This window comes from Cynara cardunculus (assembly GCF_001531365.2).
Source record: "Cynara cardunculus var. scolymus isolate 2C chromosome LG 15, CcrdV1, whole genome shotgun sequence".
NCBI classification, from domain to species: domain Eukaryota; kingdom Viridiplantae; phylum Streptophyta; class Magnoliopsida; order Asterales; family Asteraceae; genus Cynara; species Cynara cardunculus.
In genome coordinates, this window is record NC_037542.1 from 11,643,948 (window position 1) to 11,669,005 (window position 25,058).

At 35.6% G+C, this 25,058-nt stretch overlaps 5 protein-coding genes across 10 annotated transcripts; 3 read left to right on the forward strand and 2 right to left on the reverse strand.

The window, feature by feature from the left end:
- Positions 1–1,341: 1,341 nt before the first annotated feature.
- Positions 1,342–5,219, forward strand: LOC112528140 (ELMO domain-containing protein A). Of its 5 annotated transcripts, none has more exons than XM_025139079.1 (10): positions 1,342–1,638; positions 2,838–2,937; positions 3,136–3,245; positions 3,502–3,570; positions 3,949–4,064; positions 4,155–4,209; positions 4,368–4,488; positions 4,573–4,620; positions 4,733–4,827; positions 4,934–5,219. In XM_025139079.1, the coding sequence occupies exons 3-10, from the start codon at positions 3,144–3,146 to the stop codon at positions 5,033–5,035; spliced, it is 708 nt and encodes a 235-aa protein (XP_024994847.1). In that variant the 5' UTR covers positions 1,342–1,638; positions 2,838–2,937; positions 3,136–3,143; the 3' UTR covers positions 5,036–5,219. The 5 variants fall into 5 exon arrangements, with proteins under 5 accessions (XP_024994847.1, XP_024994845.1, XP_024994848.1 ...); XM_025139080.1 differs by having other exon boundaries at positions 1,607–1,845; XM_025139076.1 differs by lacking the exon at positions 1,342–1,638 and adding an exon at positions 2,201–2,443.
- Positions 5,074–9,355, forward strand: LOC112528139 (protein SULFUR DEFICIENCY-INDUCED 1-like). The gene is made up of 6 exons (XM_025139075.1): positions 5,074–5,124; positions 6,855–7,150; positions 7,549–7,761; positions 7,884–8,032; positions 8,260–8,328; positions 8,446–9,355. Exons 2-6 carry the CDS (start codon positions 6,899–6,901, stop codon positions 9,185–9,187), a joined length of 1,425 nt encoding a protein of 474 aa, XP_024994843.1. The 5' UTR covers positions 5,074–5,124; positions 6,855–6,898; the 3' UTR covers positions 9,188–9,355.
- On the reverse strand, positions 5,448–5,914 carry LOC112528533 (protein EPIDERMAL PATTERNING FACTOR 1). Its single transcript, XM_025139560.1, has 2 exons — positions 5,833–5,914; positions 5,448–5,750 (listed from the first exon to the last, which is right to left on the reverse strand). Exons 1-2 carry the CDS (start codon positions 5,912–5,914, stop codon positions 5,503–5,505), a joined length of 330 nt encoding a protein of 109 aa, XP_024995328.1. The 3' UTR covers positions 5,448–5,502.
- Positions 9,356–10,020: 665 nt separating the features above from the next.
- On the forward strand, positions 10,021–12,704 carry LOC112527768 (protochlorophyllide reductase). Of its 2 annotated transcripts, none has more exons than XM_025138562.1 (5): positions 10,021–10,198; positions 10,283–10,381; positions 11,231–11,762; positions 11,843–12,201; positions 12,325–12,683. In XM_025138562.1, the coding sequence occupies exons 1-5, from the start codon at positions 10,145–10,147 to the stop codon at positions 12,478–12,480; spliced, it is 1,200 nt and encodes a 399-aa protein (XP_024994330.1). In that variant the 5' UTR covers positions 10,021–10,144; the 3' UTR covers positions 12,481–12,683. The 2 variants fall into 2 exon arrangements, with proteins under 2 accessions (XP_024994330.1, XP_024994329.1); XM_025138561.1 differs by having other exon boundaries at positions 10,102–10,198; positions 10,280–10,381; positions 12,325–12,704.
- An 8,405-nt stretch (positions 12,705–21,109) lies between these two features.
- LOC112528534 lies at positions 21,110–25,004 on the reverse strand. The gene is made up of 3 exons (XM_025139561.1): positions 24,228–25,004; positions 22,402–22,573; positions 21,110–21,727 (listed from the first exon to the last, which is right to left on the reverse strand). The coding sequence occupies exons 1-3, from the start codon at positions 25,002–25,004 to the stop codon at positions 21,258–21,260; spliced, it is 1,419 nt and encodes a 472-aa protein (XP_024995329.1). The 3' UTR covers positions 21,110–21,257.
- Positions 25,005–25,058: the final 54 nt, after the last annotated feature.

The window sequence follows — 25,058 nt, forward strand, 5'->3', positions numbered from 1 at the left end:
CTGTTCTGTAATCAAGAAACGTGTGGCAAACTGTGCTTTATGATTGAACTCGGTCTCGTAGTCCACCATTGACATCTTTCCTTGATTAAGATCAAGAAACTCCTTCTCCAATCGTTTTTGTAGATCAATTGGACAATATTGCTTGTTAAAACGAGTTTTGAAAGACTCCYAAGGCATACCTTCTTTTTCAGTTTCAYCTAAAGCTGCAAAAGTAGCATTCCACCATATCAAGACCCTACTTTTGAACATGACCGTGGCATAATTCACTTTATCATCACATAGCACTCGGGTGATGTGAAAGACCTTCTCAGTATTCAATATCCATTCAAGTGCCTCCAATGGATCAACCTTCCCAAAGAACTCAGTAGCACCGCTACCACGAAAGGTTTTAAAAGAGACTCAGTCGGTTTTGGGTTTTGAGGTGTCACCCGTTTCTTTCTCCTTACCTTTACTTTTATCATCTTTAGACTTTCTATCGTCATGTCGTTGTTGGCTAACGTTTGCTGAATTAATAAAGTCATACGTTGCATTAAACGTTCGCTTCAAGGAGACATCGGTGCCTCATCATCATAAATATCCAGGTGTGGAGCATTTTCTCTTACATTGTCGTTAGATGGGGTGTGACTAGCTTCATCACCGTCGGCCATCTTTCTGAAAGTTACGACGTATACATAACATTAAATAGAATCCTATAACAAATTCCCAATTCCCACCTAGGTTTCTCCTAAGTTCATATCACGTTTAAATCAAAACATACTTACTACATGATACCCACACAAGGTTTAAGTCCGGATACCGTCGCTAGTATCCAGTTCACTTAAACTACCGCTCTGATACCAAATTGAAAGACCCAGATTACATAAACACGTATAAAGGGGATAATTGCAACGTATTTGCAAAAGTGTATATTACATATAAGTCAAAAACTCTAAATCTAGATCAAACTCAAAGCAAAAACCGTTTGAACCAAATTCAAAGAAAGAAAGAAAAGCCCTATTTGATACGGGTTTAGTGAAAAGAACAATACCATTCTCAAGAAAATGTTGAAAGAACACATCTTTTGAATCCCAACTCTTTCAATCCGGTTGTGATCCAAGAGGATGTGGTTCGAGCAATCATTACGTCCTCGAATCCAATCACCCTCATGTGAGTCATGTGATTTGGTTTAACGGGATTTTACAAATGGAGTTCGTGCCAGGAACTAAAACGAAAAGGAACCGCAAACCATAATAACAAAATTGTATTTGTATAAAAAATAGGGACATAAATCAAAACCGAAATGAACCCAAAAACGTAAATATTTTGGGAGAAAAAGAAAAAGGAAAAGAGAAGCACAAAAAAGCAAGTGCAAGAGAGAGAAAGAGGGTTGCTATAGATTAGGCGGGATTATAGAAACACGTCTGGTTTTTATCAGAACACCATGTCCAGAAGGCCTCTTCCCTCGAGCTTTCTACTCGTCAGGGGTTGGGTCCGTTTCCCCAAAAGCTCAGATGCCATACTCGGCTTTCTTCTTCTTCTTCTATCTTCTTCCTCCACCCCAAACCCTGGCTCCACCATTCTCCCCTAGAGGGCCCCACCACCCTCACCTTCTTCTCATCTTCACCCTCAACGGATCTCCATTTCTTCTTCTTTTAAGAGGTATATATATATATATATATATATAGATATACCTTTCTTCAATCAACCAGTAAATCATTTTGTGTGTTCTTGCCTTAATTTACCATATGCATCTTGTTTCTTTTTGTCTTATGCCCCATACACACATGCCTTTCCGGTTTCCCTTTAAGAAGTATTCAATCAAGAATGCATTTTCATGGCTTCTTAGATTAATTGATTACTTAATAGGTATTCTTTCTTTTTGGATTTTGGTTTTCTTCCATCAAATCATTTATTCAATTTATGTTTTCTCAGTTTTATTTAATCTATTTCTTTTTTGTCTTTTTGCCCCAATACACATATGCCTTTCCCCTTCCCTTTGAAGCATTCAATCAATGATATATTATGCTGTTGTTAGGTCATTATTATACATGTTTTGTTGTCTTGGGTCCTCCTCTTTTGATAAACTTACATCAGGCATCATTTCCTTTTTGGAAAAGAATCATGCCAAAGGGAACACCCCTTTGATTGCGCTATTTAATTCTCTGTTTCTAGTTTATTATATGCTTTTCTTCTTTCAGTAATTGAGTTTCTTTATATTCTCCTAGAGGAAAGTGAAATTGGTTTGGTTTGGTATGATGAGAGGTTGAATTTTGAGGGTAAAGCATGGGCTTTTACTATCATTTTCTTTAGCTTTTCAGAACCCACATTGCATTTTTTCCAATTGTTGCCTTTTCGTTTAGAAAGGGGTCGGAGAAAGTGATCAACCCATTTCTCTTTTTCTGTTTTTTCACTGATGAGATTAAGGCATAGAAAATGCATACCTTCTTGTTCTTCCCATCACAGAGTATACCTCTCTGTTTATCTCTTCGTTCTTCGTATACAATTCTACCTGCTCGTACTTCAGACCCACATCATGTTTTCTCTCTATGCACTTTTGTTCAAATTTAGTGAAATATAGTTGCTATGGTTTAATGTTACCATGATACCTTTAAATTATAAAACACCGATGTAATATTTGATGATCACATCATATATACAGAAGCTAGATGATTAATTTTCACTGTTCTAATGTGCTAGTGGAGGTCATCCTAAAATATTTTAGCTCACTTTTCAAGTTGTCATTTTTATGTCATAAAAAATAATAATATGACCATTCTTAGTGTTTTATCTCTAAAGCCACTCCTTGTGTTGCCAGTGACTAATCCATTGGTGCATTTACGTTTTCATTCACGAATCAGGTTGATGAAGATGATTATCCTTGGAGACACAAGAAGGGCAACGTTTTGGAATGGTTACATAAGACTCTTACCAGAAAACCAATATTAGCTCAATGTATTAGTGAGTGAATGTTGTTTTACACCTTCCATTTCTTTGTTGTCTCTAGCTCTAGGTGTATGTATGCTTGTTTGAATTATGATGTGTTACTTCTTTGTTGTATTAATTAATGATCATTGCAAAATTTTGATAGCTGCTGCTATGATTGGTCCTAAAAACATGTAATTTTTTTTTCTAATATTGGGTATTTGTTGGATTTAGCTACTGCTATGGTTGGTCCACGAACATGGATTGGAGGAATCTTTAGCCGAACAGGCCTCAAGCGCTCTGGAAGTAACAAATACATTGATTTTAAGTGGACTCCTGTTCAGGTATAATATCTGAGTAAAATTAGAATTTGGTTCTGGCGGGTATGCTTGATATGTTCCAACTATTTTCTCACTTGAAAACTTGGATCAGTTTTATATCCATATACTTATGAACACAAGTATACACATTTGGGAATAACAGAACTAACAGTTGAAAAACACGAGTTTTGGGTTTCTTTGGGAAAATTAAATATGACTGGATTGACATGGAAAATGGAATGGGCAACGTCTTAATCTGCCTGTACTTAATTCTGTACAGGAAGCAAGATATCAGAGGCTTCAAGATCGTACAAATGTGCCTTATGATGAGACTTGCATTGAGCATCAAGTATATTTCTTTTATCTCATTCATTTTCTTTTATTCTAATTGATAAAATCAAGTAGTCATCTTAGGTAAAGCTCAAGATATCATACAAGTTGTTTTTTACTGGTTTATTATCGCCATCATGGTATTCTCTTTTCAAACAGTTATGAACTCCTTTAAACTATGCTACTTCAAAATGGTTTCGTTCCAAATGCATATTACTAGGAATATACTGTTAAAGTGATGTTAGTAATTTGGGATTCAAAAGGATAAGGAAATGAAATCAATTGAATTTGTTAGATAAACTAACCAGCGCCATATTTGTTATTTCACATTCTTCTTATTGGAGGTTGATTTTGGCATTATTTCTTGTTTGATGCAATTGTTTTGTTTTGTTGACAGAAAGCCCTTGTAGAACTGTGGAATTTAGCGTATCCAAATGTTACACTTCAAGGATTGATCTCCGATCAATGGAAGGAAATGGGGTGGCAAGGAGCTAATCCATCGACCGACTTTAGGTACAGCTAGCCTTTCTTGATCCTCATTCACCACCAATTTCATTACCCGACAATATTTTACTTCATTCTGATTAAGGTTGTCTGTTATAGGGGTTGTGGTTTTCTTTCACTTGAGAATTTGCTGTTCTTCGCAAAAACATTTCCAGTATGGTTCCTTTACTGCTAGAACAAACGTCAGTTGGATTTGCATTATATTCAATCTTGAATGTCATTCAACTTTCTCTTTTTTCATTGCAAATTTTAGATATTATTCAAATTGAAAAACCAAGTGATTTACTAATTGAAATAAGTTTTCGAATGAAGACTGCTTTTCGTAGGTTACTATTCAAACAACGTGGAATAAGGGCACAATGGGAGTATCCTTTTGCTGTCGCTGGCATTAATGTATCATTTATGTTGACTCAGATGTTGGAGTTATATTCAGGTTTGCATCTTCAATCCATCTTACACGATGAACGTATATATATTCAAGATGATTTTCTCTTGTTTGATGAATTCTATTTTGCAGTTAAGCCTAGATGTCTTCACTGTGTCAATTTTGTAAAAATATTGGGAGGTAAGTTTCTACTGTTGACCGTAGTGTAGTCTGGTCTCGAACCCTTTTTCATTCAACTATCTGCATTTGATAAACATTTTAACGGGATTCATTTTCTTGTGTTTGATTGCAGAGGATGAAGAAGCCTTTGATGTTCTTTATTGTATAGCTTTCGCATTGATGGATGCACAGTGGCTCGCTATGCATGCATCCTACATGGAATTCAACGTAATCTCTCTCTCTCTCTGTCTCTCCCTATATATATGTGTGTGTATATATATTGTCATCTGTTGTACTGTTCCTTTCTCTCTGACGGCTACTTATTTAAAAACAGGAAGTTTTACAGGTTACACGGACGCAATTGGAGAGAGAACTTGCACTGGAAGACATCCACAGAATACGAGATTTGCCCGCCTTTAACCTTTTGGATACTTAGTTTATTTGACTTGAATGGTTGTACAGTTAGATTTCACAAGATTCTTCTCCTTTCAACTCCCATGGCTGACCACCATGCCGTGAAATGAGGTTAGATTCAGTTTTTGGTTGCAGTTTTGTAGTTAAACCTTGATGCTGCTCTTTCAGGCTCATTTCTTCATAGATCAATATATCTTTTTACATGTTAGATTACAGTTTCTTCCCATCTTGTTCCTTCCTCTTTCTGCTTCCGCCTATTATGGCCCAAAAACTGGTTTCCAGATTGTGTTTTCGTGGTGGACCTTATTTATTTATGAATTTTAAGACGTATATTTTGGATTTTTTATACTAAAAATGAGAAAGATATACTCATAACACAAAGGAAATCTGATTATCATCATGAAAATTGTAAGAAAAACGAGATCAAAATCAAAATCAAAATCTTGCGAGTATTTAACGTTTAGATGGAAAAGGAGATGTGGGGTTTAGCTAAGGAACAGGGTAGGATTTGTTTTTACACATGCATTTGTAAGCCATAGGACATGTTTCAGCCTCTGCAATCGATGCACATATGAAGCTAACCATGACCAGTCTGCACGGTGAACACGAGCCACATGCATGAGAACAGTCCGGTAACCTTGACCCAGCCACAGCAACTGTATCCACTTTGTGCTTCCCTGGTGCCACCCCATGCCCATCCGTTGTCACTTCACTCGGATGATGATGATGCCCATGACCTGTTTTCACATGACATAAAATAGATTAAAAACATCGTACAGTACAACCAAGTGATGCACGATAGGGTAATTTATAACGTACGTGAATGTTGCCAACTGATATGCCTTGCGGAGACGAAAAGCGGAAGAAGCAGAAGCACAGAGAAAAACACTGAACCCTTCATTCCAGCCTATGAATTTAGATCGATGGTTTGAGTTAAAAGGAAAATGTTAGAAAAAAGAGGGATGGGTGAAGGGATGTATTTATAGAAAGGTGGTATTGAAGCAAGTCACAGGCAAAGGGAAGTGGAAAAGGGTTCACATGAAAGAGGGTGAACCACAACTTCACACTTTTACTGAGCTTAAATTCACTTTGGTAGAGTGACCAACATTAAATGGGAGTTGCTCGTTTTTTTGCAACACCGATACTGATAGGTTTAAAAACCCGATTAAATAACGATCCAATATTCGTATGTGAATGTAGAGATGGACCACAAAAATGATTGGAAAATGGCGAATTCACCCAAAAAGGAAAACTTAATGATGTCACATTTTTGTAACAAGGGTACTAGAGTTAATGCGGTTAGGACAACACAGTAAACGTGATAAGGACCAACTCGAAAGAACAACATTGGGATGATGTTGTTTTGCATGAAAAACTTTGTGAGTGTTAAATGCATCAGTTTTGAAAGCAACCATCTCTCATCTCTTGCATACATGTCTCCTTCAAACGTATTTTGGAGACAAAAAGGGAAGTCAAAGTTAAAATCGAGCGAAACGCATTTCTAACATACAATTTGAATCGTGTCGTAATTTCCTTATGTTTTTGTCTTGTAATGTCACGCGAGAATCGGACTGTTCTTCACTTTTAAGTGATAGTGTTGAATTTCACGGGTAAGCGCTTACCCAGTAAGTGATTAGGTAGACGGCCCTTTAATTTAAATTTCTTGGGTTTTTGTAAATAATTTCAATCAAACGAATTCAATTTCGACGGTCCATGTTGAAGATTTTGAGATATTTACCATAATTGAGGCCATGATTAATAAAAAGGTAAGAGATATTACCGTTGCTAAGCCCCGTTACTCATCAACTCACTCAACCCTCTCATCTTCTTGATCCTTCAAGAACAATAAAGAAAGGGTGGGTGATCTATGACTAGATGATCAACAATGTGGACCAACAAAGATCACAACAATTTCACTCCAAAAGGGTTTCCGTTTTCCACCACTCAGCTGGAGAAGAATCGCACCTGTTCTTCCAGTATCTATTCTTCTCCGCCATCTGCAATCAGGCAACCGCTGCTGCCGGCGTCTGAAAACAAACGGAATCCGTCACACCCCAACAATGATGTTAGTCTCTTGCATGTCATCCGCAAAGTCCCTGCCGGCGATTCTCCCTACATCAGAGCCAAACATGTTCAGGTCAGATTATAGATTCTTCTCTTTCTTCGTCAAATGTTGGAATTCTTTTAACGGTTTTTTTTGTTTCATTTCTTTTCATAAGCACTCTGTTCCTATAAATTTCTAAAATCCCCAAATTTTTAACCTTCAAATTAGTTGTGCACACTTTATCATTTCAGGAATATGGATCACGATCAATCAAGAAAGCCATTTTACAAACTCGAATGTAGATATCAAAATAAGTTAAAGAACAGATGACGAATTTGAAGCTGAAATTTACTTCATTTGACCTCAAAATTTAAACTGGGAAATGGGAATGGCGATTGGAGAGAGGAGTTGTTCTAAAATGTTTGACCATCTGTGAACTTTTGGTTTATTGAGGGTTAATTGGGTGATCTTTTCAAGTTTTTTCATGACAGTTGGTAGACAAGAACCCAGGCAAAGCTGTATCATTGTTTTGGGCTGCCATAAATTCAGGTGATCGCGTCGATAGTGCTTTGAAAGACATGGCAGCAGCGATGAAACAATTGAATCGATCCGATGAGGCAATTGAGGCTATCAAATCTTTTCGTCATCTATGCCCATTTGAAGCACAAGAGTCTCTTGACAACATTATGCTTGAATTATACAAGGTACAATTCTGCCCAATTCAAACAAAAACAATATTTGAATTCGAATAATAGTGCTAGAAGTGGGATGTTTTCAATAACCCATAAGACTTGTGTTTGAATTAAGATTAATTTCATCTTACCAGAGGTCTGGACGGTTAGAGGAGCAGATAGAATTGCTCGAATCAAAACTGAATGATATCGAGGGTGCTACAATGCAGAAGATGAACAGAACCAGGCTTGCCAGATCTCAAGGCAAGAAAATTCAAATCACAAGGGGACAAGAGTATTCAAGGTATACAACACCTGTGTTCTAGTTTCTATGCTCATCAAGTATCACAAAAAGAACAACCCCTTATAATTGGAAATATGAACATCTTCACATTCCCACAATTTATCTGGAATCGCTCATTCTTGCGAACTATTGTGTTTTCTTGCCATTTGCAGTAAAACAATTGTTATTTTGCAACGATATGTGAATTCCTAATGGTTTCTTATCTTTCTGAGTCTTTTTTTTACCAGGTTATTGGGCAACTTGGCCTGGGCTTACTTGCAGCAAGACAATTATAAACTAGCAGAAGAGATATATAGGTATATTCAAGCTATAATTCTCTTTTTTAAAGTGTTTTTAACACATCTTTACATATTTAGGGGCTTGGTGCACCAGGGGTTGTCATCTAATATTAGATTTGAATCTTAATGTTGCAGAAAAGCGCTTTATTTGGGGACAGATAAGAACAAGCAGTGTAATCTGGCCATTTGCTTGATGTATATGAACCAGATGACAGAAGCTAAATTTCTGCTAAATACCGTTGAAAATGCAAACAAAACAAGAGAAATGCATGAATCTTATGCCAAATCTTATGAGCGTGCGATTGAGGTGATGCATGAACTGGAATCCTGCAAGTCTCATGCTGAAAACAACACAAAATTTTCTTCGTTTCTTAGTAGAAACAAAGCAACAGATTGTGGAGAGGAAGGCAAGAAAGGAAACAGTAGAAGTATGCAGACTGATGCAGAATTTGAATACAAGAAAATCGATCTTTCTCCATTTCCGACTAGGAACATGCCTAGGACATCATTTACGCAACCTCGAATAGGCAACAAAGAAGATCCTAAAGGGGGGTGTTTTCGGAAATTAGAAATTGAGCAGCCTGCTGAAGAGAATGATCTTGAGGTGAAACTACCAGCTGCATCCAGTGAAACGTCTGTAATACCCTTGATGAGGGAAGCGAGAAAATGCAGGAAAAAATGGGGTGATATGATGGAAGAAGAAGAAGAAGAGTATGTTGATGAAAATGTGGATTGCTGCAACATGATGGATGAAAAGATGGAATCTTTAGACATTAATGATGGATATCGGATCCAACCAGGGGCTGGTAATCGCACAGTGAAACGATCTTTGGCTTTTGACGTGGATGAAAACATGTGGTTCAGCAACGAAAGTTAGGCTGCAGGTTTTTAAGGATATAATGTTTTCGTCTGAAACTCGAGATTAGCATTGAATATATAACTTCTTTATATGTAAGAGAATCGTGTGTTTGTAAGGATATACGAAAAGATTCTTGAGTCTTGTTGTGCATTAAAAGGTTTCTGATTTAAGGTTTGGATTGTTGTTTTGAGATTTGGGTTTTTGCAAAATTTGAATACATAAAAGACTTATCGTTCTTCTTGTAGGATTTGAGATTGGGGGTTTATGATTCATTCTATTTATTGACATAATGTACTCGAAAATAAAAATATCTTATTTGTAACGTCACATTGATTTTTGAGTTGTAAAATCTTCAAACCATATGGGTTATACGGTCATTTGAACCCAACCTAACCCGATGAACCGATATTCTTGTATTTCTTGGATTTAATATGATTGTTAAGTTCTTATTATATGCACATTAGATAATTACACCATCACGTATCATCTTCATGTACATATATTTTCAATCTATTCTCCATCTCTGTATAACTTTTTTGTATATATGTTCTGTAAATATGAAGAAATATATACAAATTAAGAAAAGTAGTTGAATGTGATACATTTACGATATAAGAAATATAGATAAATTATACCAAATGATGATGAAAAAATATTCAGAATAAAAACAACGTATTAAAGGTTAGAATAATATTTTAATATATCAAAATATCAATACAATCTAAGTTGATTGGAATAAAAAATTTCAAACGATAAACATTGGTTTGGATTATTTAAATACCATCGTCCCATAGTTTGAAAGGGGGAAAGTTATCAACAAGAAATCCAAATAACAAAATTTGATTGGCCACCGGAATTCCAACGTGGCACTCTTTTTCCCAATAAACCTTATCGTCCCCAACCAAGAGACATCAACCACAACGACAGGTTATACATTCCGCTGAAATATTGGTACGCTTTTTGTAACAGGAATCCATGGCTCTTCGAGCAGCTTCTCTTCTTCCATCTGCAATTTCCGTTCACAAGGAGGTAAAACTGCAAATTTAAGGATTATTATTGGTCCTGTTTTCTTATTGTGGTCTCAACTATGGGTGATTTCGTAATGTGAAGCAGGGGAAGTTGAATTCTTCTCTCAAGGAGGGTTCATTCAATGGAGCTTTTCTCTCAAAAAATGTCAAATCGGATTTCAGTTCTCTTTTGATTGGAACAAAGGTAACGTGTTTATGTGTGATTTCAGCTTGAATTCGTAGAGATTTATGTGAATTGTTTGATGGCTTCACTTCGCCAGGCCTATTTTCCTTTGAGGACAGACTTGCCGACCTCAACATAAAAGGATGAGCCTGATCTGTCTATTTGTACGCATTCCTTCTTAATTTTTATGGTTCGAGTTGAACCCATGCGCTTCAATATCAATTCCGGTTCTTTTGAATCGATCCTCCATCTTGTGTAGTTGATTGAATTTCAACACTCGCTCCATTTTCCCTAATTTTACGAAAAAAATAAGTATCGAAGAGGTGATAGTTACATGTCAATTTACACCAAATGAGTCGATTTTCGTAGAATGGATACTGATAATGAAATGAACGAGTAATTGATAGATGCATTCATGGTTTAGTAAAGCCACTTGAGGATTGTAAATTTGTAATCCCCCTCTTGTTTCTCCTGTTAGTACCTGCCCCATGCATTGTCGTATTCTACCTGATGCATTAGAATCTGTATCTGGTGTATTAGAAGTTGTTCCGAATGAACTTTATTTATCTGGTGCATTAGGAGGACCAAAATGTTTGAAGCTCCCAGTTATATCTTCAAAAGAGGACTAACTAAAACCCTAATCTTTGGGCCATTGAACTATGGAAGGGTCATGAAAACTTCCAACAGTTGTACCAGATTGAAAAATATGTACAAAAATGCAATGCAGTGAGTGGCATTTGGAATGCCCATGAGGAATAGAGGCTTATATCTGAAGTTATTTCAGTTCTTGAAGATAAGTGGTGGTGCAGAAGTCTGAAACCATAATCAACAAGACTGATGTTTCTAATGGTATGCAATTCTTGATCACAGGAGCTTAGAAGGAAGTCATTGATGGGACCAATCCGCGCACAAACAGCAACCATGGCACCATCCGTCATTGAAGCCGCAGAAGATGGCAAGAAAACACTCAGGAAGGGCAACGTGATAATTACAGGAGCCTCATCTGGTCTTGGTCTAGCCACAGCAAAGGCTTTGGCCGATACTGAAAAATGGCATGTAATCATGGCTTGTAGGAACTTCCTGAAGGCAGAAAGGGCCGCTAAATCAGTCGGCATTACTAAGGAAAACTACACCGTTATGCACCTTGACCTTTCTTCGCTTGAAAGCGTTCGCCAATTTGTGGACACGTATAGGCGTTCTGGTCGACCCCTTGACGCACTTGTGTGCAATGCAGCCATCTACTTGCCTACGGCTAAAGAACCCACTTACACTGCCGATGGATTTGAACTTAGTGTAGGGACTAACCATCTTGGCCACTTTCTCCTCTCAAGATTGTTGCTAGAAGACCTCAAGAAATCAGATTACCAGCAAAAACGACTCATCATTGTTGGCTCCATAACAGGTATGATTTCTTAGCAAAACTGAAGTCCAAATCTTTGAACCATGAATTGAACCAACTTGAATCAATTCGGTTGATTTTAGGGAACACCAATACTTTGGCTGGGAACGTGCCACCAAAGGCTAACCTGGGGGACCTGAGAGGGTTAGCCGGGGGCTTAAACGGGTTAAACAGTTCTGCTATGATCGACGGGGGAGAATTCGATGGTGCTAAGGCCTACAAAGATAGCAAAGTATGCAATATGCTAACAATGCAAGAGTTTCACAGACGATACCATGAAGAAACTGGAGTTACCTTTTCGTCCTTGTACCCTGGTTGTATTGCTACAACCGGTTTATTCAGGGAACACATCCCCTTGTTTCGACTTCTATTCCCTCCTTTCCAGATGTACATCACGAAAGGCTACGTTTCAGAAGAGGAAGCCGGAAAACGTCTAGCCCAGGTCAGCAAATTAACTTACAACTCTTAATTAACAACAACACAGGAGGCATATAGATTGATGAATGCTGACGAAATCGGAGGTGTTTTTATACATTGATGAATGTTTTTTTGTGATTTCTTTCAGGTAGTAAGCGATTCAAGCCTAACGAAATCGGGTGTGTATTGGAGCTGGAACAAGAACTCTGCTTCCTTCGAGAACCAGCTGTCTCAAGAAGCCAGTGATGCAGAGAAAGCTCGAAAGCTGTGGGAAGTCAGCGAAAAACTGGTTGGTTTGGCTTAAAATCAACAAAATTACGAGTCATGGTCAATAATAATAGTTCTATTTCATGGTATGAATGTGTTTGTTATTCTTGAACTCCCAATGTCATACAAGAATGGCGCTTGTACCAGAAGGTCATTGACCCACAGTAACTGGGTTACCGGTAGATTAAAAGCAGTGCTAAATCAACTTGTTCACATTCTTGTGTTTTATGCTACTAAAAAGGTAAAAGAAATTCTATGCTAGTATGGTCAGTTAGCTGCATATTATTTTAATAAGTTATCGATCGGCTGAAAACATGGGAGAAAAATGGACTCATGAATTCGATATGACAAAAGAACAGTTGGGTCACAACATGTAAAGAGCGATCATACAATCACAATCGTCTAAAACATAGAAAAGTACTACTTATGCTTCATAACTATTAGAAGATGACGATAGAATAATGGACGAAAATTCAAGAAAATCTTGGAGCAACACAAGATTGCTAGGAGGCACTGAGCTAAATTGGTGCAAGGCGGTGGACGGTGGCACAGGGATCACCGCGTTGGCACTTCAAGTCTCTAAACACCCAAATATCCCACTTCTCAAAAAAGCCCTTCACAAGATCCAGAATGACCATCCAATCCTCAACTCCATGCTTTACAAAAACACCTCCACCCCCGGTGGCTCGGCCTGTTTCGTCATCAACCCTCCGATCCCTCACCTCCAACTCAACATCATGAGCCTCTCCACAACCTCAGAACTTCTCCGAACCCTCACGAACCGGGCCTCCAATGGGTCTTTGTCATCGTTACATTTGATCCTTGAGCATGAGCTTAACATCAACGAGTGGTCCACCAGCCGGTCGTTGTGCATCGGAGGGTTGTGCTTATGGTTTGCTAACTTGTACACGTTGCCGGAGGAGAAGTGGTTGCTGGTGATGCGGTTCCATACGGCGGTGTGTGATAGGACGACAGCGGTTTCGTTGATTAAGGAGTTGAGTGAAGTGATGGGGGAGAGGGAGGGAGGAAGGTATGGAGAAGAGGGTAATGTGGCGGTAGAGGAATTTATTCCGATTGGGAAGGCGAAGAAGACGATGTGGGCACACGGGAAGGACATGGTGGCTTACTCGGTTAACGCATTTCGGCTCACCAATTTGAAGTTTAAGGATGTGAAAGGTCCGTTACGTTCTGAAGTCGTGAGATTTAAGATGAACACACAAGAAACTCATATGCTATTGGCTGTAAGTTCGATTTCCATCCACAACAATAGATTCGTTATAATCATTAAATAAAAAGTAATTAAATTATTTATAATTTTTTTATATAAATTATTTATAATTTGTTTTTATAAAGAATGAAATTCAGTTTCATACAAACTAAATAGACTAAAGATTCTAAAACCTTAGACAAAAACTAAACCTCTTAACAACATTCCCGTCAAACCAAAAGTATCCAAGGAAAATTTACATTTAATTTCAAAATGTTTGTTCATTCTAGCATTGACATGACGGTAGTATTAAAATATATTCAATAAATTTCTTTGCATCATTCAAATTCAAGACATCCAAATCAACGGTAACAAACCAATCATCTTCTGAAAACAAGTGAACACACCTGCAGGTTACCGTTGAGAGATGCTTAACTATTAAGACCTAGGATTTTGTTCTCTATTTGGTTAGTGGTTGAAGTCTGGTCATCAAAGGGGTTTGCGTGACTGTTAACTTCAAGGCCCCATGCATGAATTAGTTAAGATAGGCGTAAACTGGTCTGAATATCCATGTTTTTAGGAAAAGTGAACGCACAAGGATTTACTTCCATAACTTATTGTATGATACATATTGATGTCCATCCTTACGACTCATCATTTCGTCTATTTCATATAGGGTTGCAAGTCAAGAGGAATAAAATTATGTGGAGTAATGGTGGCTGCGACACTGCTTGCCGTTTATAACTCCAAACGTCGAGCTAACAAAAACAGCCGGAAAAAGTATGGAGTAGTCTTTTTAAACGATTGTCGTTCGCATCTCCAACCACCTCTATCTCGTCATAATTTTGGTAAGCTCTTTCGGTAAGATATACCAACAAATATAAAATATTAATGAAAAGGGTGGTGCTGGTTGGTTGAGGTGCAAAGGGATGACCCATCTTCCCTGGGTTCAATCTTTCCCCCCTATACTTGTGGGCAGCGCAATTTAGTGTATGGGTTTTATCGGGTTCCTAATATAAAATGTTTATGCACTTGTTTCTCAAATATGAATCAGTGACCAAAAACAGAAAATACGAATTATCATTTATTCAATTTGATATTAACAAAATGACCAGGACTTCATTAATTTATAGGTATGCATATCATATATTGGATAAAGTGATGATATACTGTTCTACCCATTTGTTTTTCAGGATTTTATCATTCTGCCATTAGCACGATCCAAGAAGTGAGACGAGGAGAAAACCTATGGGACATGGCAACAAGAAGCTACACGTCTTTTGTAAGTTCTAAGAACAACAACAAACATTTCACAGATATGGCTGACTTGAACTTCCTTATGTCCAAGGCTGCAGACAACCCTAGTTTGACACCCAAGTCTTCTTTGAGAACTTCATTGGTATCTGTGTTCGAGGATCCTGTGATCGAGTCGTCTAGTGAGATGGGACGTGGTATTTTTCTAGATGACTATGTCGGGTGTGCCTCGATTCATGGAGTAGGTCCGTCCATTGCCATTTTCGATACCATAGTAGATGGACAATTGGATTGTGTTTGTGTTTACCCTTCACCACTTCATTCAAGGGAGCAGATGCAAGAACTGATTGCTAATATGAAAATTACTCTTGTTGATGGTATTAAAATGGAGGAAAACCTTGAAACCTAGCTAGGGTTGCATGTTGTATAACATAATTTGCTACCTTTTCATGATCGTCTACATGATTGATATATATAAACCAGACGATATTTATATATTTCCATGTTGTAATTTATGTACTTTGTGATTTCAGAGAGGAAAAAAAGACGAAGAAACGAAGCTAAAAGACGAGCTAAGCCCCAAGAATATATATATATATATATATATATATATATATAGCGAGACAGTGACCATAAACACAACAAAGTACTGTCCTAGCCAAGAACACTTAGAAAAACTTGTGAAAATAGACGCACACTAAAGGGAGATCAGAAAACCACAAAATACAAAAAACATATATAGACAGCCGGATAAATTTACGACCGAAATATAGATTGAAAACTAGACAAATGCAAACCAGAATTTGATGCTCCCTCCTTACGTTCCAACAAATTTATATCATCAACTGTTTCAGGTCTTCTCTATATTAATTGTTGGGTCACACAGTGATGTAGAGAGGCTAGCAAGAACGATTGAGGACCCCGTCAATTTTGCAAAAAGGAGCAAACAAAAGGTCCCACCGCTTTTCCCATGTGACTCACCGTTTGTCTTCTTGCGAGTATTCTCGCGACTAAACCCGTGGGGCTAGTCTCCTATGTCTTCTGACAGACCCACATCCTCTTACACAACAACTATCCTATTCATTTTTCCTTTTATCTTTAATTAATTTATTAGTTTCATTTTAGATTAGAATTAGTTTGAATTTAAGTTAATAGCCATCTCTTAGAGGCTACTATAGATTATAAATAAGATGTAATGTTAATTTTCATTATTATTCAGATTATTGATCATTAAAAAGTTCTTTTCTCTTTCAGAGATTTGTCATGAATTTCTTGAGTTTTACTGTTCATAATTCTCAACCATCGAGGGTTTAGACGCTTGCCGATCCTTTCCACACTTCCTACTGATGCATGTATCAGAGTAGGATTCACCTATCTTTTTCACTAACCATGGCAGATCCACAGTCTTTTACCAAAATAGATTTCGCTAGATGACTGCGCCCATTACCACAACTCTAGACAATCTGACGAAATTGGAGAAGAGAAAGGTCAAAGAATTACTCGTTATGTCAATGGTTTAAAGTCTTCAATCCAAGTTCAAATCGAACTACAAACCGTGTGTACTTCACTGAAGCTTCGAGCTAGGCACTAAAAGCATAGTTGATGAAAAAAATCTGCATGTTCCTCCTCTTACCGTCGATATCAAGGAGCTATCGAGACTCTAATTCCTACCAGCAAATAAAGGAAAAGGAGCTACAAACCCCTGAGACACCAATCCAATGTAGCTATTCCAATATGATATTTACAGTTTGAAAAATCTTAACCTAACCCGACCCAAAATACTACTCAACCCTATTCAAACTGTATGGTTGGTCGAATTGATACTTTGATAAATCAAAATATTATCTTCACCTTGAATATTTGTTTTCTCTACTTAATTCATTTTTTTTTTATCATCAATCATTAAATATAGATTATCCATATTTCTCTCAATTACTTTTCTTAATTTACATAGATATGTACAAATTTATTAGACATATATACGAAGGTGTTACACAGAGATGGAGAAGATATTGAAAATATATATGTATGAAGAGGATACATGATAGTGTAAGATAACATTTATTTTTTTGAAAGGTGTTAAAATCTGAAATCTAATTTATAAGAGATGATGTTGAATTTTCTGAAATCTGAATTATTATTTATTTTTATATATGAAGTTTAAAGTATGAATCAATAATACTGTTTTTAGGTATAACACCAACCATTACCTAAAACTAAAATTGTCTACTAACCCTTTCTATACAAAACCTCTCGACCTGCAAATTGATTGAAGTCACCATTATCAACGCCACGTGGTTGGAACCACTGCTATTTCTTCTCCAATTTGCCATTTGTCTCCATTGTGTGTGCCCTAAATTAATCTTGATCATAAATACCACTTCCAGCTAACCCACGTTACCCTACTTTCTCTCAACATTCAAACCCCACTTTTTTCACCCATAATTCTCTGTATTTCTCTATGTGTGTATCTTCTTCTTTTCAATTAAGGAATACACCCCCAAATAGCTACATAAGGTGATGATTTTTGTATGATTTCTTGTTGAAATTTGGAAATTTGCTATCGATGATCTTGCATTTTGCCATTTGGGTTTGGTTTGGTTTGTTTTGATATATAAATTGGTGAGTATTCCCTAGTTTTTGATTCTGATTGAAAATTTGAAAATGGGTGATCAAATCTTCGATTTTAGGTCATGGGTTGTGTTTGTTTGGATTCGATTGTTAATGGTGGCCAGTAGAGATCGAGAGCATCAGGTCTTTTAAAGGAATCGGAACAAAGATCGAGAGCCCAGAAAAGAGTGGCTACCACTTATTTTTCAGAGTACTTTAAAGATAAAAGGGTATAGAAAAGAAAAAAAAAAAACAAACGGTTTGAATTACAATACGTCTGGCTAAATCAGATTTAAGTGGCAATTAAGAGCTGAAACCGAAGAAATGACAAAACTTAAGTGTCTAATGTACATATTAATAAGTACTTAACAATCATATTAAATCAATGAAGTAATCAGGTTCATTGGGTTGAGTTGACTTCAAATGACTGTAACGCAATTTCTACCCAATACATACAATTAGGAAATTTTATAACTTCATTAGACATTGGGTTATTTCACATTAGGTTGGGCTGGTCGGGTTGGTCATTGGGTTTATAAGCACCCCTGGTTGCTACTCCTTTGATATATTGTTTCTAAGTTAATTCCAAGGGAATTGAAACATGGTCAACACGTTGTACTATAGGTGCATTGATGTTTTATAAAAAAATACATACGTCAACTTAGTGTACATGTATTTTAGAATTTTCAATCGAATTTAATGATGATGGTTCGGTTGTCGTTGAACATGAAAATTTATTTTCATGTTTTATTTTAGTAGACAATTATCCTTTTCTTGCGAACATCCCCATCTATTCGTGACAATCATCTCTATCTGTTTGTATCCTAGACTCCTCTTGTAGTCAAATAAGATTGTATCATTCTTATTTTCTACCAATTTTAACTTTATGTTCATATAAGACTCAAGGGCTTTTCGGTAATGGCTTATCGGGCTTAATTGTCTGTATGACTTATTCAATGAGCCATACATAGGTGCAGGGGCAGAGCCAGAAATTTACATAAGGGGGAACACCAATTAAAATATAAATACCAAAAACAATGATATTACATAAGTCAGGATATCCAGGGCTGTTAAATTTAACTAAAATTAATATTAAACAAAAGCGTTGACAAAAAATCAAAGAAGAGTAAAAATTCATATCCAAAAATTTATGTAATTAGCCCATTTGTATTTTCATTCTAAATATATAGCTAAGTAGGTAAAATTTTATAAAGGGATCCGATAAACAACACATAAAAAAGATCGTTTGAGTTTGAAATTAAAGGATGATTTCTATATTTAAAAAAAAAAATAGGGGGTGCCCAGGCCCATTTTGGTTCTCAAATGGCTTCGCAACTGTATATATGTTCGGTTGTGGCTTATTCAGTAACACAATAACTTACTCAATAAGGGGAAAAAATAGTCATATATTACTCAAACCATTTTTCACCCATTGATTCCCCTTCTTCCCTTCCCTCTCTTTCAATTTTCATTTTCGTAATCGCTTTCCCTCTCTTTATCCATCAATACAGACACATCTGTCTCTATTTCTCTCCTTCTCCATTTCCATCTTCATTAGTGTTGGTTGTTTGATGTCCATTTCCATCTCCATCCCCATCCCCGTCCCTCCTTTTGTCCATCGATCCAGACACCTCCGTCTCTATTTCTCCATCTCCATAAAGAAAGCTAAAAAGCGATGTTCGATGAAGCTATGTAGTATTAGATAGTTGGTCGGTCGTGTTTTTTATTCTCTCTGACTGTCAACTTGATTGATTTAATGTTGCTCGTTTGATGTCCATCTCCATCTTCATCTCCATCATTCTAGGCACTTATGTCTCTGTTTCTCCTTCTCCATCTCCGTTAGTATTGCTCATTTGATGTTGTTGTCCATCTTCATTAGTGTTGCTCGTTTGATGTTGTTGTCCATCTTCATTAGTGTTGCTCATTTGATATTGTTATCTATCTCCATCTCTCGACTCATCACCAACACTTATTTCAAATCGACTCTTGTTTAGAAAATGAAGCCTATTTGTTCCTCTCCTTTCCCTCTGTGAGCTTTGAACACGGATGCTTCAGATTTTCTGGAAATTTTTTAGTTCATTACATGGAAAAAATATATATCCCATCCGTGAATCAAACTGCAATAGTTATTGTCTGATAGCTTTGAAAACCCAGAAAAACAAGAGATCAAATGCTTACGAACGGATTGAGGTTTCTTTCTCTAATTATACAACTTCGATGACAAAAAAATATAGTTTAAAACTAATAATAAATTGAAAGATCCATATTTTTTTCATTTAAAACCAACCTTTAAAAATATTTATCAAACAATTATTTTAATCACTATTATATTATATATATATATATATATATTGAGGGGTAAAATAGTCATTTAGATTGTTTATTCAGCACTATAATCAATCAACAATTTAGTCTAATTCATACAAACAATTTAACTCATATACAGACAAATTCATGATATCTTGCTTGAATGTGATTTGATGGCACACATGATCCATTTGTTTGGTTAAACTATGATGCAAGTGAAGCATTTAAGATGGAAATTTAGGGGAAACTATATGATTTTAGTCGAAAAAACGAATGCACGAGTAGATGACTTTCATATTCATAAAGATATGCATTCGTATGTTTTAATGTTTGGATTCTATCAATGAATTTGTGATTTTATATTTAATGTTCAAGTATAATTCTTGTGATTCAAAAATATCTTTTTGCTTAAAAGATAAACAACAATTTATCAAACAACGTTTAATTTATATTGAAGGGTGAATTGGTAATTTTCATCATCTAGACTAGACTGTTGATTCAGGAAAAAAAGTTAATAATAACATATTTTTATCAAGACAAACAAACTTAATTAACCATACTAAATCTAATAGAATATTTGGTAAACAACCCTTTAATGTAAAACTAACGAACAACCCCTTGCTTGGGCATGTATATATATATATATATATATATATATAGATATGTTGGTTGTGAACGAATGAAGAGCAAAACACTCATATTTTCATTCTCCATAGAATTTACATACGTCAAACTTTTTGGTTATTCACTAATCAGTTGTATTGTCGACCGTTTCATTTTAATTTACCAATTTGAGCCTTTGATGATTTTCATCTTCCATGAACAAATTATGTAAATACCCGTAAAATATTTAAAACCACATTCTTACCAAAAATGGATTTTGCAAAAAGCCACAAAGAAACAAATAATTCTAGATAACAAGCGTGTTAATTTAAATAATCTTTCGTGTTATTTTTCAATTTTGTTTACTTTATACCTATACAATGTGTAAATTAATTGACCAAAAAATCAACCCAATAAAAAACACATACCACAAAGAAAGGAGAAGAAATTTTTGTAAGTGAAGGTTCAACAAAACACCCCGATCTCTCTACCGGTGACACTATTGTCCCAACGCCCCCTTCTCTTTCTAAACACCCTTGTTTCCCTCTTCTTCTCGATATTGTAATTTTGAAACTGTAGGTACGAAAAGTGTATAACCGACAAATCACATGGACCAAATTCGTAGTTTACTCTAGAATTTATAAAGACAACTATCAATAAAGATAACTTGAAACCGTGAAGGATGAAGACAAGTTTTAATTAATATAGAATCATGCATAACATTGGTACATAAAAGATCAATACGTCAACAAAGATTGTCTAATACGTTTGTTTGACATAAATTTGAGTAATAATTAAAATAGGTAGCATATCATATTTGTAGCAATGCAACTCTAAGTTTCAAGCTTTTCCTCCATTTTGAAACTCTCAAGAAGATTGAACTTCATATTCGCAATCAATTCCTGCATCTGTTCTCTTGAATGTAATGGTGCAGGGTAAACACAAGCGCAATCCAATTGTCCATCTCGTACAGTATCAAAAATGGCAATGGATGGACCTACTCCGTGAGCAGAGGCACACCCAATGTAGTCGTCTAGTCCAAGTTCCCGTTCAGCATCGCTTGATGTCTCAATGACAGGATCCTCAAAGATAGATACCAATGAAGTTCTCAATGAAGACGATGGTGTCAAACTAGGGTTGTCTATGGCTTTGGACATGAGGAAGTTCAAATCAGCCATATCTGAGAAATGTTTATTGTTGTTTTTAGAGTTCACAAAAGCCATGTAGATCATGGTTGCCAAGTTCCATAGGATTTCATCTCCTTTCACTTCATGACTTGTCAAGATGGCAGAGTGGTAAAATCCTAAAAAATATAGAATAGAAATATCACTTGTATATATGTATATATATATGTATGTATGTATGTATGTAGAGGATATGTATGCAAAAATTAATTTCAAACTATTATTATTTATATCAACTTTGGTATAAAAAGACAATCATACTTTTAGAGTCTTTAAAAATAAAAACATACTTGTAAATAAATGAAAGTATAGTTATGCAACTTGTAAAGAATTTTTGTTTCTCATTTAATGAATAGTTTTATTTATGATATGTTGATTCCTATCCGCACGATGTTTGGTAATACAGGTAGAGTTATTTATTAAAAATTTCATCCGTCATCACGTGTTATTCTTTAAGGTCTAAAACAAGCAATTATATGTATATGTATATGTATATGTATGTAAAAATTCGTAAAATTTATTTAGGTTTTCTTTTTAAAATTCAAAATAAGTGAGAAAACAAATTTAGCTAGTCTTATTACAAGTTGAATAATAATTTATTTGACATTATGTTTTTAGACCTCCAAAAGAAAATTATTATAGTTCAAGTATATGATAAAATTAATTTTAAATCCGATCTTGATGTCCATAAAGGTTTTATATATATGTTTGCTTGCTTTCTCTCGTATGCAATATATGTATTCACTGATTTTGGGGATTCGTATATAATTTAACTAAATGACAATTCGCATACCAAATTCATGAATGGATAGAGATGGTTGGAGATAGGAGCGGCAATCGTTTAGGAAGATCACCCCATACTTTTTCCCGTGGTTGTTACTCGAGTGGCGCTTGGATGAATAAGCCGCAAGTAGTATTGCAGCTGCTAAAACGCCGCATAATTTGATTCCTCTCAACTTGCAACCCTATTTATCAAAATTAGACAAACTAATTAGAGGCAAAGATATATAGGTATAACAATCTCAATCTTGAATTTGAATACAAACTTAAACATCAATCAACATCTTAACGATGATGATTATATATATATATATATTAATAGATAAATATTTTTCTAATAATTAATAAAATATTCTATTTTCAGAGTTCTTTTATTTTATAAATTACTTGAAAAACTATAAAAAGGAATAAAATTAGTATGAAGGTGCATTCATTAATTAATAGTACATATCGACACACAACTATCAAAAAGCCTTATAAAGGATGGTCGGCATTGTTTGAAATTCAGCCATTTAAATTTGTAGCCCGTGTCAGTACTGAAAAATGATTTTACTATATACTACAGTATCTATTTATTACTCATTATATTTTCTGTCTATAGAACCCTACATAAATCATGTGGATTAAATTAAAGATCTCAGTGACTACTGTATTCTGGAGATGGTGGTTACAATTCTAATGAAACGAGTAGTCGCTCATTTATCATCTACATATATGTGTCAGGTATATGGGAATTGTTATTTGCATTCTTTTAATATCAAAATCAAGTTAAATCATATATTAAAAGTGAGTTTTGATGTTGATGTAAGTTAAATCATATATAGGAATGCATTAGCCTACCGCAAGGTGGAATATACATATGTAGGGGTCAATGCAAATAAGAACACTAAATATCGTGAAAAATAAGAACGGAAAGTTAAAAGAAAGTTGATATGGGAATCATTGTTACAATCAGTTTGAATATACATATGTGAACCTATATGAATAATCTGTTAATTCAGTTTATATATGGATTTTCAAATAGTTTTTTTTCCAAACTTTTCAATAATATACTACAACATAATTGAGTTTGAGTTTATAGGATATTGTAAGTGCTCAAATGTCCTAATAGGATATCTTATTAAGTTTATAGGAACAAAAAATAAATTTTCTATTTAAAAGTCTTACAATAAATTTATAGGATGCATTTGGACGTCGTAACAAAAATTTTACGACATTTTTTAAATAAAGTGCTATATTAGTTATTTTATAGAACGTTATTTGTAACATGCCATATAAACACAAGTGTCCTATTAAAAGATGAGTATAGGACAATTCTCAAAATACCCTATAAAATACCTAGTACGACACTTTATTTAAAAGATGTCTTGAAAAATCTGTTTCGAAGTCCAAAAACGTCTTATAAACTTATTATAACACTTTTAAATAAGATGTTTTATTCTTTGGTGCTATAAACTTGAATTCTATAACACACTATGTTAAGACACTTAAACACTTTAAAAATCTTATAAACCCGATTTTGTTGTAGTAAATTCAAGAATGAAACTTATACTATACACGTAAGTTACGCCCTTGACCTAAAAGTATAATGTAATTGTAATAACATGACATAGCTATGATATCTTCATAAAAAAATATTATATGTGATGCTCAAAATCTGGTTCCCCATTAACCTCAGCAAATTTTGACTCTGAATTGCATACTTATCATTTAATGATGATTACAAACTATACAACTACAATAATTGATCATTTAACATATATTTTAGACCTACTGAAATTAATTAATAGAGGTAATGCATAGCATAGCAAGTAATAGGATTGAGGTTTAACGACTTACAGTCAATAGCATATGAGTTTCTTGAGTGTTCATCTTCAATCTCACCACCTCAGAATGTCTAGGAGATTTGACATCCTTAAACTTCAAATTTGTGAGCCTAAGGGAGTTAAGCGAGTATGCCATCATGTCCTTCCCATGGGACCAAAGTGTCTTCTTAGTTTTCCCACTAGGAATAAGTTCCTCTATTCCCATATTTCCCTTCTCTTTATACCCTCCCTCCTTCTCCCCCATCGCTTCCTTCAACTCCTTAAGAAACGAAACCGCAGTGGTCCGGTCACATATCCCCGCGTGTAACCTCAACACCAGCACCCATTTGCGGTCAGGCAACGTGTATGCATTAGCAAACCATAAGGGCAAGCCTCCCATGCACAACGAACGGCCAGTAATATCAGACCACTCGTTGATGTTGAGTTCATGCTCAAGAATCAGATGTAACGGCGATAGAGAGTTGTTGGAGCCGCGGCTCATGAGGGTTCGGAGGAGTTCAGATGTTTTGGACATGGTCATGATGTTGAGGCGGATGGAAGGGATAGGAGGGTTGATGATGAAGGAAGGTGAACCGTTGGAGGCGTTTTTGTGTAGCACAGAGTTGAGGCTGGGATGGTCATTTTGGATTTTCTGAAGGGATTTTTTGAAAAGTGGAATGTTTGGTTCCTTGGAAACTTGGAGTGCCAATGCTGTAATCCCTGTTCCACCAGCCACTGCTTTGCACCAATTTTGCTCCGTGCCCCCTAGAGATCTTGTTTGGCTGTCAAATATGATTGGATTCTCACTCATTTCTATGTCGTGTAAAGATATATGATATATATATGTATATATATATATATATAT

Excerpts from the sequence above, each read along its gene's own strand:
- LOC112528139 (XM_025139075.1), top strand. The coding sequence starts at position 6,899 with ATGTGGACCAACAAAGATCACAACAATTTCACTCCAAAAGGGTTTCCG. Across the intron at positions 7,151-7,548 it reads TCAGAGCCAAACATGTTCAG|TTGGTAGACAAGAACCCAGG; the intron begins GTCAGATTATAG and ends TTTTCATGACAG. Across the intron at positions 7,762-7,883 it reads TTATGCTTGAATTATACAAG|AGGTCTGGACGGTTAGAGGA; the intron begins GTACAATTCTGC and ends TCATCTTACCAG.
- LOC112528534 (XM_025139561.1), bottom strand. The coding sequence starts at position 25,004 with ATGAGTGAGAATCCAATCATATTTGACAGCCAAACAAGATCTCTAGGG. Across the intron at positions 22,574-24,227 it reads AAACTCATATGCTATTGACT|GGTTGCAAGTTGAGAGGAAT; the intron begins GTAAGTCGTTAA and ends TTTGATAAATAG. Across the intron at positions 21,728-22,401 it reads TCTATCCATTCATGAATTTG|GATTTTACCACTCTGCCATC; the intron begins GTATGCGAATTG and ends TATATTTTTTAG.
- LOC112527768 (XM_025138561.1), top strand. The coding sequence starts at position 10,145 with ATGGCTCTTCGAGCAGCTTCTCTTCTTCCATCTGCAATTTCCGTTCAC. Across the intron at positions 10,199-10,279 it reads CAATTTCCGTTCACAAGGAG|CAGGGGAAGTTGAATTCTTC; the intron begins GTAAAACTGCAA and ends CGTAATGTGAAG. Across the intron at positions 10,382-11,230 it reads CTCTTTTGATTGGAACAAAG|GAGCTTAGAAGGAAGTCATT; the intron begins GTAACGTGTTTA and ends TCTTGATCACAG.
- LOC112528140 (XM_025139076.1), top strand. The coding sequence starts at position 2,393 with ATGAGATTAAGGCATAGAAAATGCATACCTTCTTGTTCTTCCCATCAC. Across the intron at positions 2,444-2,837 it reads CTTGTTCTTCCCATCACAGA|GTTGATGAAGATGATTATCC; the intron begins GTATACCTCTCT and ends TTCACGAATCAG. Across the intron at positions 3,246-3,501 it reads TTAAGTGGACTCCTGTTCAG|GAAGCAAGATATCAGAGGCT; the intron begins GTATAATATCTG and ends AATTCTGTACAG.
- LOC112528533 (XM_025139560.1), bottom strand. The coding sequence starts at position 5,914 with ATGAAGGGTTCAGTGTTTTTCTCTGTGCTTCTGCTTCTTCCGCTTTTC. Across the intron at positions 5,751-5,832 it reads TATCAGTTGGCAACATTCAC|GTCATGGGCATCATCATCAT; the intron begins GTACGTTATAAA and ends ATGTGAAAACAG.